The 14,102-nt window shown below is 37.4% G+C and overlaps 1 protein-coding gene across 1 annotated transcript in view; it reads right to left on the bottom strand.

Annotated features, from left to right (window-relative positions):
* LOC134539720 (membrane frizzled-related protein) overlaps positions 1–14,102 on the bottom strand; it is a 529,102-nt gene that overhangs the window by 143,180 nt on the left and 371,820 nt on the right. Inside the window, exon 4 of the mRNA XM_063381959.1 lies at positions 907–1,167. Coding sequence (XP_063238029.1) covers positions 907–1,167 — 261 coding nt within the window. The remainder of the gene's footprint in view (positions 1–906; positions 1,168–14,102) is intronic.

Here is a 14,102-nt window from a genome sequence, read left to right as displayed (position 1 = left end):
TGACGCGGCGGCGCCTACCTTAGGTGGGTCTGGGCACGAGCGCGAGCGAGAGGTGACGCGGCGGCGCCTACCTGAGGTGGGTCTGGGCGCGAGCGTGAGATGACGCGGCGGCGCCTACCTGAGGTGGGTCTGGGCGCGAGCGTGAGATGACGCGGCGGCGCCTACCTGAGGTGGGTCTGGGCACGAGCGCGAGCGTGAGATGACGCGGCGGCGCCTACCTGAGGTGGGTCTGGGCGCGAGCGTGAGATGACGCGGCGGCGCCTACCTGAGGTGGGTCTGGGCGCGAGCGTGAGATGACGCGGCGGCGCCTACCTGAGGTGGGTCTGGGCGCGAGCGTGAGATGACGCGGCGGCGCCTACCTTAGGTGGGTCTGGGCACGAGCGCGAGCGAGAGGTGACGCGGCGGCGCCTACCTGAGGTGGGTCTGGGCGCGAGCGTGAGATGACGCGGCGGCGCCTACCTGAGGTGGGTCTGGGCGCGAGCGTGAGATGACGCGGCGGCGCCTACCTGAGGTGGGTCTGGGCACGAGCACGAGCGTGAGATGACGCGGCGGCGCCTACCTGAGGTGGGTCTGGGCGTGAGCGTGAGATGACGCGGCGGCGCCTACCTTAGGTGGGTCTGGGCACGAGCGCGAGCGAGAGGTGACGCGGCGGCGCCTACCTGAGGTGGGTCTGGGCGTGAGCGTGAGATGACGCGGCGGCGCCTACCTGAGGTGGGTCTGGGCACGAGCACGAGCGTGAGATGACGCGGCGGCGCCTACCTGAGGTGGGTCTGGGCGTGAGCGTGAGATGACGCGGCGGCGCCTACCTTAGGTGGGTCTGGGCACGAGCGCGAGCGAGAGGTGACGCGGCGGCGCCTACCTGAGGTGGGTCTGGGCGTGAGCGTGAGATGACGCGGCGGCGCCTACCTGAGGTGGGTCTGGGCACGAGCGTGTAGAAGGCGGTGAACCCCCGGTCCTCGATGTTCTCGTCCGAGTGGAAGCGCAGCCACAGGTAGTTGGTGGACGACTGGATGAGGTGCGGGTAGTTGCGGCCGCAGAAGCGGCCCAGCTCCTTGGCGAAGCCGTGCGCTCCGTCGCGCACCTCCAGGTAGTCGTACTTGCACTTGTCGCTCTCCTCCAGGTTGAAGCCGTCCTTGAAGTCCAGCATGATCTGCTGGTGCACGTCCGCTGAGGGCAATCAGCCACGTTCCGTTTGTCTTACACCTTACCGCGTTAGTGCTTTAAGAACAAAACCAAACTTACATAACCAAGTTAAACTACATAAAAATTGGTTGGCTGTAAAGTCGGCTTACGGACGATAGTTTAACGTGACAACGTCATAACAAAACGTTGATTAAATGATTACATACTTTTATGAATAAAGTTTAATCATTCTTATTGAATTATCACTATTTTGTATGGATACAAAGAAGTAGTGAAATGAAATCTACAATTTAATTGATAAATTTACTTTTATTTGCACTAATTAATTCAAATATGTTTATTACTTTAACGAAGAGGTTATTTTAACTATAACTTTTAAACATGTTTGCTTTTTAACTTCTTCCAATCTGTGTTATTCTGTTAAGGATAGGACGATGATAGGAAAAGTAGGAAACGAATGGGAGTGTTTCAAGTTTAATGTGCCTCGAAAAAGTCAAATCGATGGTTGTTCCAATCGAGTCGAAGAGAGATAGATGGGGCGCAAGAGTACAGTGAGCGTAACGGGACACAGCGTAGTGGGACAATGTGCGTTACGGGACACTTTTTCGTGCGTGCAGCCGGGGTTCATCGATTTATTAGACGTTGTCACGTCAAAAACAATGACCAAGATGGTGAAAACAAACTTTAAAATACAATACAAACTAAGTAACAATAAACTAGTAAGAAAAAATAATAACATTTAAAAAATATCAGATCCTGAAAGTGATTTAACGTAGCCTAAAAGATATTAAAACAGAAAATTTAAAAATTGACATTATTACAGACTATAATTATGAAATAATTTATAATTTACCTAATACTATAATTTTAACTACAGTAACCCTTGTGTTGTGATAGAAAATTATGTAGAACTAACCCAAAACTTAAACCATCCTGAATATAGTCGCTAATTTTATAATAATAATTTACACATATTCACACAGATTCAGTTACACACATCACTGATACCATAGATAAATGAACATGGGAGTTAAGTAAGCTACTGAATAATGCGTTCCTAAACCTTCTAAAAGTACATACTACTTGAAAGATTGTCCTGTTTAATAAAGTTTAGTTTATAATGTCAATGGAGATATTTAGATTTTTTTTTATATGTATCTTCGATCACGTGATCATTTGTCAGAAAATGCATACCTAGTATGGAATCCAAGTAGAGATCGACCATTTGCTAGTGTAAGGAATTTTTTCATCATTTGCCCCAAATTATATCGGCACTATCATTGGAATTTGAAATCAGTTAGATGCCTGTGTCAAAAATGTACTTTCGTTTCTATGAGTGAAAAGTAGTGTGCTATAAAGAATTAAAATATCACTGGTCTGTAAATATTTATCATAGTACCAGAGGGCATTGTTAATATTCTTACCAAAATCATTATTTTATTTTAATTCAGTAAAACGGTCAGTGAATTAAGAACCGTTTAATAAATGAAAATGATCTCATTAAAGTAAAATTTTAACAGTAATATATAAATAATAAAACTAAATATATAGCTATATATGGTGACTACTGCTTATCATTATATGTCTAATTTTTAAAATATTATTGTTTTAAGTATTTTATCTTAAACCAGTTAGATTAAACTCTCAACGTGTTCCTATTTTTGCACTCATTTTTATTATTCCTAATTATCTTCACATAATCTGTCTACTTTTCTCGCTCAGAAATACATGAAATAGATAATTAAAAAAAGTTGTGTATAATTTATGCTGATATTATTATTTCTGTTGCATGAAACAAATACCGATAACCAAACGGAATTCGTTGACGGAAATCAATCTTGTAAATTCACGCCCTCATATGATGGCATAAAACGAATAAAAAATAAAATTTAAACTACATAGTTACTGACTCTGCTTGGAAACAACCCATTTAGCAAACAATATGTTGTCAATTTTAAAATTGAGAAAAAAATTGCCTTTGTGGATGAAAGACGAGAGTGGACAGCCAAATGCATCTGCTTTAGAAGTTGACTCACATAATTAAAAAAAAAAATACATACAAAACAATGTCACTCAGGTAGGGTTAGGAAACTGACAGTTTTAAGATCACAATGTTTTCCAAACCACTAAGACTTCCAACTTTTTGTTCATGCATTCAGACTAAGTGAAGGTTAACACAAGAATCATAACCGGCTCGAAAAATACTTGCGTAGCCTTAGTTCGTTTGTCGTGAAACCATCTCATTCATACAATAACAGTCAGTCTGTTTGTTTCACGCGAGATATCAAACTTTCCTGGCCAGCAATTCTCTGTTGCTCGGTGTGAATGCACTTTTTTGTTTGAACCAACTGTCAAGCAAAGTACATACGGCTCGTGAAGTTTTTTTTTTTACTGGCCACGAGATTTGTTGCTCTCCTGCAATTATGGCAGTCTTAAGATGTCGCAAGAAAGAAGTTCAGTTTTATGCTGACATCGTACAGTCAATAGCGGTCGTCATACTTCGATAAAAGCTTTGGTCCTCTCACGATAAAAGTTTCTTTCCGGTGGTCGAGCGAGATAAGCTAAAGTGCTGCCAACCTCACGGGGTAAAATTCCTCGTATACTGCAGATATGGCCAAGGAATATTTTTTTATGACCACCACCATACGGCCAGCGGGGATATTTCGCACAAAATATGATAGATTTTCTTCAAAGATTTGGCAAACAAAACTCTTTGCTATACTTCAAATCTGTTTATCAGCAACATCTTTATTTTGAAAATCTAATAATAATAAAACTGTACACAGAATAAAATTTTATGTACTTTTCCAAAAAGATTAATTTAGAAACTATTTGACAAGAAATAGTTTTGTAATACAAGAAAGAAATTGTAAGCATGTAAAACACATGGCTATTGTTATTTTTTCATATAATGAATACCTTTTTTTAGAGATAAAATTGAGTATTTATTACGAAAATTGGCGCATAATTTTGCTTTTTAATTGATGTTTTATTCAAGAATAATTTTTTAAACTATGGAAAATATAATCGATTTTTCAATTAATTGTCTTTATTTTGTATTATGCTTATTAATGTGCGCAGATAATATTGTAAAGCTATTCAGAGAATGGTTTACAAATAAATATTGGAGGTCCTGAGACAACACAAAGCATAAATGCCCGGGTAAGAATCAGAACCCAGTATAACAACGAACAATTTTTTTTTGTTGTGATACAGTTGTTTTCCTGTATATGTAGTAATTTACAAATACCTGCACATTAAGATGAATTATTTTTTCCATTCACAAAAAAAAATACCAGATGCATGCCGAAAACAAACTCTACTAGAATACACAGTCATTGTAATTAACAATAATTTGAACTTCCTCATTGGTTTCCATATTACAGAAAGTATCCTAAAATTTAAGCATCTAACCTGTTTTAACCAAATATTATACCAAAAATAATTTTCTGGTAGAGGACTCGAATCGCCACAAAGATTTTTTTTTTTCGTCACTGACTTTCCTTAAGCTATCCTCTGGGTTCAATATCGCAATCCACTGACTTACCTGCATCCCTATATAATCAACAAACAAGCTCAAATGCAAGGCATATCAGTTTAAAATCTATGTGATAACACCTAGGTAACCATTCTGATACAAACCCAGAGGTTAACACCAACTTACTAGCCATGCACCACGTGGCATAGGCCTATATAAAACTTCAATGATGCATGCCACCCTTCTGTTCATCTTACGCCCACAAATATGCATGTACTAGGGTGTCAACACAAGAATGTGTCTTTAAAATCAACGTGGTTTAATTAGGATTTGCGTGAAGACCCTGTCACACTATAAAACTGTCGCGTTTTCAACTATATTCGACAACAAATTTTAGCTTGCAATTTCTTCATTAAATAAAGTTAGTCAGAGAACTGCAAATAAGTTATAGGTCCTGTTACACGATCAAAGTTTAGTATAGGAATGAGCTAGCTTAAACCTTTAAATATTAATCTTATCAAAGTATATCAAAGTGCTAGATTGAAAATTCGACAGAGTTCTTATTTTATTATTTTTTTAACTTTTAAATCATCTGCAAATTATATATTAAATTCTCTTTGCAGTTATGTTAACTTTCGTAAATATTTAGAATTTATAGACATAAAATTAATATATTTTCACAAAAGAATTACTTTAATACGACCATTCTCCATCCCATGTGTTCGCCATTTTAATTATTCGGTTTTGCTGGGCACGTATTGTGACTGGCTGATTCAATCAACCATAAAACATATTTTAAAACCAGTCATATATATATAATATAAACTCAAGTATTTCTACTTTTCAATTAAATATAGCTGTGTTAGTAAAGATTCGGCGTCTTCGTAACACTCAAAAATTATTCGACCAATTTTATTGGAAAGTGTTATTTTGAGAGTGTGGTGGGGCTTTGACAAGATAACTTTCGTGAACGACGTCACTGCAATACATCTTAAAAAAAAAAAAAAGCCATGATACTATGCTAGCAGAAACAAGGAATTTAATTAAAAATAGACCGCTCCAGTTTGGTCTAGTCATCATAAAATCGTGGCTGCTGACTTTTGTGGTCATGGGTTTGAGCCCCACTGTTTTTTAAGAAGAAAAAAAAAACATTACTTGTTGCAGACGTTACCATGATGACTATACAAGATTTTATTTTACCAACATTTTCGTTTGATGGTCTCTGGAACCCAACAGCCGGATAAAGGAGAGAGAGAAAGAGAAAGAGAGAAATAAAGAGTCAGAGAAAGAGAGAGAAAGAGTAACTTGTTCGATGGACTTGGCACCTCCATAGGGCTGTGAAGGCGGTCTCGGGGAGAGTCTGAAGATGTTGGCGAGAGGAAGACACAAGTAACGCCATATTTCAGAGATCTGTCAAGTTCGAGCCCAAACTTAATCTATTGGATGGAACGCCACATGGGGATCGGAAACTGACTTCGACACACACACAAACACACACACACACACATATATATATATATATATATATATATATATATATTCGTTCTTGCGGTTCACAGTTTCATTTGCTGACAACTTTCAATAACTATATTCAGAAAGGTACAGTTATATTATAATTATATATATGTACTAGCTGCCCGACCCGGCTTCGCACGGCTATACTAATGGAAAAAAATTAAGCCACATCACCATTTACAGTAATGGTAAATAATAAAAAAATCAGTGAAAATTTATTACAATGCTGTATAATGTACCGGAGAGAAAATGAATAGCACCGATGGTTTCCCGACTCGTGCACGCAACGTACAACTGATCTACCCGTACTTCGCTACGGCAGTCTACAGGCAGATCACGCTTGCGCCGCTCATTATACTTGCCCCTCCTTGTGGGTACGCCACTGCCGCGCGATGCCCGTTGCCATGGAGACGCAGAAGGCATGAACAATGCAAAATCCTGTTGCCTTGTTTTAACCACCCATGGGATCTAATTTTCGGAAAATGTCATCCTGCGTAACATAAGGAACATTACTGTGAAGTTTCAAGTCTGTAAAATATAAATACTTGAAAAAAAAAGGTAATTTTTGATATTTAGATACCAGCTAAATTTCAACGGTGATGAGGACTGCACTAACAATGAAATAGTCGTTGTCATAGAGACGAATGAAGCATCAACAAAGCAACAGCCGTTGCCATGGTGATTTCCTACCAAAAAATGGAAATTTTGATATATTACCCCCCCCCCCTCCCCCCTCCGAAACTCCCCTTGGGATCGGATTTCCGCAGAATCCGTTCTTAGTGAGCGTCTACATCACAAAATGAATAATTATGCTAAATTTCAAGTCAATTGGGTTTATAGTTTTAGAGATCTCGTGATGAGTGAGTCAGTGAGTGGTATTTCGCTTTTATAAATCGAAATAAATTAAAATTGCGACTATAATTTGAGATTTAAACTATCCTATCTCTCAATTTGGATCGAACTGCACATGGTGTGCGAATTTTATTATAATCGGTTAAGTGGTTTAGGAGTCCATTGAGGACAAACATTGTGACACGAGATTTATATATATATTGATATATTTATAATAAAGTATCTGCAGTACCCAGTGTCGCACGGGTAAATAAATATTTTAATAAAACTAATTTCCTTTTAAGAATCAACGTGTAAAACAAATCAATAATTATAATGCCAAGTTCCAATTGCCTTTATTATTGTATGCGGCCCCTTCAAATTAAAACTGGATGGAGAGATTGAAAAAAGTTGTTTTAACTTCGCGAAATATATATATACATATATAACATAAATAAGATATATTATATAGAATATTTCAAACAAACATGAGCATCGCACTGATATATTATTAAATCTGCAACTTTTGAACAGAGCAAGGCAATAAAGAAGCTAATTCGGTCATTTTTATAGCTTTTATCAAGGTTAAATAAGTTGTATGAGTTTGTTTTTATTATCAATTAACATGTAACTACTTTGAACACATTTATGTGGTTAAATGACTTAGCCACATAAAATAAGTCCAAATAGATAAATACAATAAAAATTCAGGAAACTTTTTATTATAAAACATATACTGCGACGAACTTTAATAATGTAGCTTTACAACAGTAAAACATTATTCTTTTTTTAATCTGTGAAGTAGTTTTCGAAGTTCAACACTTAAAAAAAACGACAAACAAACAAATTCATCCTTTTCGAGGATAAAAGGTAACGCCGAGTCAGGATTTGAGGCCCGAGGTCGGAATGCACGTCCTGTGTTTTGATTCGCCGGAAGAGCGACCAATGGCAAGAGAAGCGTTATCGATGCCCAGACGAACCTTTTTTTTTCTTCACACCCTTCAGGGATTGCCGTCACGTGCTTCGTTGGTATTCCGCGAGCGAGTCTCGCCTTTCCCGACACGAAGATACGGTTCTACCAACCTACACGCACGGGGACGGGGAAAAAAAAATTGTGGAAAGAGGCCAAATATTTCTCGTGACAGAACAAAAATTTGTTTTTATATTCGTACACGAAGGAAAAAAAGCAAGAAATGCCGATGAAATTAAAAAAAACTGCCCGAAAGTAAATTGTTAAATACAAGGCCCAAGAAAAGCCAAAATTGATACGATTTAAAAAAAAATGAGTAGGTACAGATTACGAAATAAATTTTATAAGTTAAAAAATTGGTTTTAAACATATTGTTTATCAGCCCACCTCATAATAAACACTTACATAATACTAAGATTTTAATCCGTTAGTAAATTTCAAACACTTAATGTATATTTGCAAAAATTGGTACATATCTATTTTTGCAATATATATCCAAGCGGCAGAGAGCTCTGAGGCAATAATGTGGAAATATAGAAATCTTAGCTCTATATAAGACTATTAATTTAACTTTTAAATATTTTTTTGAAAACATTTAATCATTTATATTGCATTCGGATTGGTAGGTGCTTTTGTGCGTGTTGGCGTGCGAAGACGCTGCTGGTGCCTTGAGGTAGGCAGTGACTGGAAAAGGGGGGGGGGGGGGGGGGTAAAGGAAGTAAAGGGGGAAGCTAGAACCACCAGGACGGAAGTAACGCACCGGATATTACCACTCATCTACCTTTAACATCCACGACGTGAGAAACGGGAAGCATAACATCCACCGATCCCCGAAGTTACACGCATCAAAATATCCTCGTTCGTGCAGCTTTTGGACTTGCAGGTGGATTCCGAAGAAATACTACCTATTGTAGCCGTTACCATGGTGCGACTTCCGGAAAAATTTTTATATAGTTTTTCGTTTTATAGTCCATATACCCCAAAACCTTTGTTAACGCAAAAGTTTATATAAATATAATCACAATTTTGTGCACACGATTACTGTCGCCATTTTTTTTACAAGTCACTTCCAAACTGATACATAAAATATAGAAGTGGAAAATATCCGTCGAATTCGTTAATTGGCAATATACGATCTAAGGGAATGTAAATAGAAAAAAAGTTTTTTTTTAAACAGAAAAATCGCAGTAACTCCCATAATATGGAAAAATATCGCATATGTTTGGAAGTATTGTAACTAGTAGGAGTAATACCAAAATATTTTGTCTGAACAAGTTTTTGATACGACAAACCATAACTTTAAGGGGTTGAAAAAACAAGGTTTGCAGGACAACATAAAATCATAACTCCCTTTGTAGTCACAACATTTAATTCGTAAAAATTGTGTGTTAATCTTATATTTTTAAATATAAAACTAGTGTCTGAAACAATTTTTGATTAGACGAACCATTGTTGCAAGGGATTGAAAAATGGAGGGCAAGAATTTAAAAAAATATATGTCATTACTCCCTTTGTAGGTCCACTATCAAATATGTTCAAAATATTTTTTAATCTTAAAATTATTACCTAATACTTTTCACTGAAACAGTTTTGATAACACATATCCTTACTCAAAGTGGTTGAAAAACCCCTGGATAGCAATAAGAAAATAAATAAAACTTTCGTTTCATTATAATTTATTGTAAAACTCCAAAAACTTTATCTAAAACCTTTAGATGAAACATTTTTTTTATGAAACGTACTATAACCGTAAAACAGGGGTCTAAATTAAACAAAAATGTCTTTTCGACGAAATTTATTAATAACCATCTTAATATTACGTACCTTAAACCTTTGTCCAAAAATATTTTTATACGACCACGTATTAGAGCATGAGATAAAAAAGTGTTTTCTGAGTTCAAAATAATTGCATAAATACCTAAGTAGTAGTAATATGAAATTCGTTAAGACATTAAATGCTGGGTGCATTAAGTTAAAAAAATTCAAAAAATTTAAATATTTGACCGCATGGAATACGAGAAAATGTTAAATGTTAAATTGGTGAACATATACTATGTTACGTATGCTACAGTAAGTTCTTAAAATGTTCCAGAAGTTTATAGAAGTTTCCAATATATTTTCAGAAGAAATAGGTACTTCGAAATCTACCTACGCCTTAGGCTGTGCCGAAAGGTATTTTTTTTCCCTGTGTAACATCTTAGATCTCGGTATATGGCATTTTGTAGGAGGAACTTCGTGATTAGCCATCTGTGATTGATAGCGCGAACCAAAGTTCACAAAGACAAAGGGAAACTTTATATTAATAACAGTTTAATGGATTTTAACAAGATTGGAAGTATTAAAAAAAAATTCCTCGTCTAATTAAGGTTCAAAGTCAAAGTTTATTATTTATTATAGTCTTTTTTATTGCTTTTATCGAAGCCGTTTTATCATACAATTTAAAATTTTGGTCTGATGATCAAATGATTCAAGTCGACGCAACTGCTCCGGCAGCGGATTCTAGCGGCGGGAGCGGAAACTACGTATGATTCGCGTCCAGAAATTGATTTAAAAAACATTCGCGTGTGTTAATCACTCTCGGCATTTTTTTAAAAGAATTCTAGGTTTAAATTTGGTATCCGTTTTTAGTATTATAAGTGTATTTGAAACATGAAGTTGTTTGCTTTCTCTTGGAAGCAAAATATTAATCTTTTTAACTGTTAATATGCGTCTGATGAACCAATCAAACAATTTGCTCTAGTTACAAGATCCCGGGAAATGCTGAAAACAAAAACATAAAATTGCGAAATTTGGACGTATAGAAGAGTATGGGTAATTCATGGGCTCCCGGGTGAAAAACTCGTCACCAGGGGATGACAACACGACCCACCCTCTTCACTCCGAGTGTCGGTTAAGATGGCGGCCTCGTCCGGCCGAGCCACTCAACAGTCCCAACATGCCATGTACACACTGCCCAACATATTCTGATGTGAATACGTCTTTAAAATTGCTTCCACAGTGGGAGGCAATTCAAAAAACGAATGATAACAAAATCGAGGGATACATTTTGGTGTTGCAGCTAAATATCTATCAACTCCATCCAAAATTTAATTAAACCACTGGATAGCTAAATGATCAAAAAGTTCGTTACGCTAAGTGAGGACTGTGACGCATTGCGCGCGGTGGAGGGGGAAGCGCAGCCATTTTGAGGTCATTTTGCTGCGTTTCGAGATTTACATTTAGTATAACTTTTGACTCGGAGAAGCAACGACGTTCTTTTGAGTTTAAATCGTCAGCTCTCGTCAAAATCTATCAATTGCATGTATATATAAAAATAATGTAAAATAAATACAGTGAATATTAATGGTGTTAAAATAAAAATAAAAAATAATTTAAAAAATATATAATTTCGGCCTATACGCAACTTCTTAGTATTAAAACATGATTATAACATACATAAAAATATCGTATTTTATATTTTGTATAGAAAATATTACATGTTACGTACACGTATTCACGTACAACACGCAGCCGTGTCCATGACACAGCCACTCCCCATTTTTTCTTCAAAAGTGTATTCTAATTGACAACAGTCAGGTTGTGATTGAAATTCCCGTCTGAATAACGTCCTCATTTCCACGCACTCCGCGGGCGATGCAGGGCACCATTACTTTTACGGATGAAATAATTTTGAAATTTTTCTCAATACATACATAAAATTGTTATATATATATATATATATATATATATATATATATATGTATATATATATATATATATATATATATATATATAATCATTGCTGGTGAAGCCGTAATTTGAAATATCTCGTCTCAATTTTCTTATCAGTAGGGACAGGAAAAATTCGCGGGTTCAATGACCTCTAGGAAGAACTTTATAGTTCTACGTACAGTCGGTCAAATGTCACCCACTCATTGGCTGCTGTCTTGTGAAGGTATCCCAACGTAACAGCCTGCGATTCGATACAGCTTTGGCTGAGTGTTTCTCATTGGCCCCGAGTCTTTCAGGTGAGTTGTGAGCCATCCAATAGCAAAGGCAGCACTGTGATGTAACTATTTGAATTTTAGGCTATCGCAAAATGAATTCGCGAATTTTTCCGGTCTCTACTTATCAGTGTTGCCACTGCAGTGCGTCAACAAACTTACCAACTTACGTGTATTTTATAGACTTTAAAATAAAATCATCTTAAATAATTTTCACATCACAGAGTGGTAATACACCTATAAATATATGTATTATATATACACACACAAATAAAAAACATTATCCAATACGACTCGCGCGCCATCTTGATGGCACTATGTTAATAACCTTCGCGAAAGTGCCAGCAACTGTACAAAGTTTCAACTTATATGGATTAATATTATATGTATGTATGTATGTATATAAAGTAAAACTAACCATGGGCATATGTAATAAAAAAATAATCTACTATTGGCTAGAACGTACCGATTTATAGGTTTCAACGTTTTTCAGAGATAATATCCAAATGATTTAGACTTAGTGTACAGTCTCCAAAATTCGATATTTATTATTCGACTTTAAACTGACGTGAAGCGTCAGATAAACAAAAAGCAAGTCAACTAAAGACTGCTGTACATCCAAATTTCGTGACTTACAGCCCCGTTACACAAAAAAAAAAAACAAATTCTGTATATTCACAAAAGATTCTTTTGGAAAACCAGTTGCCAAAAAGCGATGTTTCATTCACGCTAAATTATTTTAAACCACTGAAGAGTTAATCGAATATTCAACAATTTGACTTTAATTTGTGGTATCATGCTTATTAATGTGCGCAGTTAATACTGGAAACCTATCCTAGGAACTGTTTGGAAATAAGTTATAACTATTGGAGGCACCGGGTCAACACAAAGCATAAATGCCCGGGTGAGAATCTTAAATCATAATTTGTAGTGAGACATTTTTTGTTTGCATGTTAATGTATCAATTTACAAACATATGTAATTTTACATGAATATTTCGGTTCCATATACAAAAAAAAATTTACATTGTAATGTTTATTTCAGGACATAGTTTTTTTTTTTTTTTTTTTCGTCACCTTTGTAGTCACCCTGCAGTGACTGTATCGCAGTCCCTTTGAACACGCACGCATTCGGTCCGCAGCGAACACACACGGTAGCATTCCCACAGGGCTGGCGGCGTTGCCAACTGTCGTTACCCCTCTCTCCCCCCCCTCTCTCTCTCTCTCTCTCTCTCCCCCCCCCCCCTCCCAACCAGAGTTCTATCTGGCCCTGCGCTCGGTCGAAACGGGAGAGGGGAAGTTGGGGGTTGTTGGCAGGCCTGGGCGATAGCGCGTCGGTATGTAATGAGGATTTTAAGGGACGTTGAGGGGGGGGGGTGGAAAGAGGAGAAGACGTCCAGTTTCGACACGATGTCGATGTACTCCCTCGCTGTTTTGATCCGTGTCGAGAGAGGAGGTCGATCTCGCCATGCCATCACTATGTTCCGCCAAAACCTCCCTAACCTAAAAAAAAAATAAATAAAAATCTCGGCAACATAACAATTCTGGCAACGCGCGCACGATTTCGCGACACGCCTCGCTCGCCATCTTTTTTTTTCTTTCTTTCTTTCCGTGCCCGCCATTTATCAGCTGTCATCTCCCATCCAACGCTATGACTTATTTAGCTCGCGCTTCGAGGTCACGCGATCCTGGCGCGTTCGCGGTAAAAAAAAAAAAAAAAAAAGACGAACAGAGAGCGCACACAAGCTGTTTAAAATGTCAGGAGTTTCACTCAAATTCTCTCCAGCGACAGATTCACATTAAAAACAAACGGGACTTACGCAGTAAATCACGTAACTATTTATTCATACTCTATACTATGCGAGACTGCCTCCCGTTCGTGCTTTAAAAAAACATTTTGATAATCTTTTTCTTCAATACACATATCGTCACGCACTTTCTATCACGTTACTTCATTTGTATATTTATAGATGGCAGTGTATTCGTCGATTGTATGCGGTTACAGAAAATCAACGTTGAGTTTCCAGTCTTTCAAATATATTGTAGTCATATCTGGTTTGTTTGCTAGAGTAGCCTTGAAGCTTTTATGTGACTAAAAAAAAAAAGCCTATCATCAATAACCACAAAGTAAGGAAGATAAAGAGTAGCAACGCAAACCAACACTATTATTTTGGAAATCAGCG

This window comes from Bacillus rossius, chromosome 15, assembly GCF_032445375.1.
Source record: "Bacillus rossius redtenbacheri isolate Brsri chromosome 15, Brsri_v3, whole genome shotgun sequence".
Lineage (NCBI taxonomy): Eukaryota > Metazoa > Arthropoda > Insecta > Phasmatodea > Bacillidae > Bacillus > Bacillus rossius.
The sequence above is the reverse complement of the archived record's forward strand: the minus strand, read 5'-3'. Positions and strand labels throughout refer to the sequence as shown.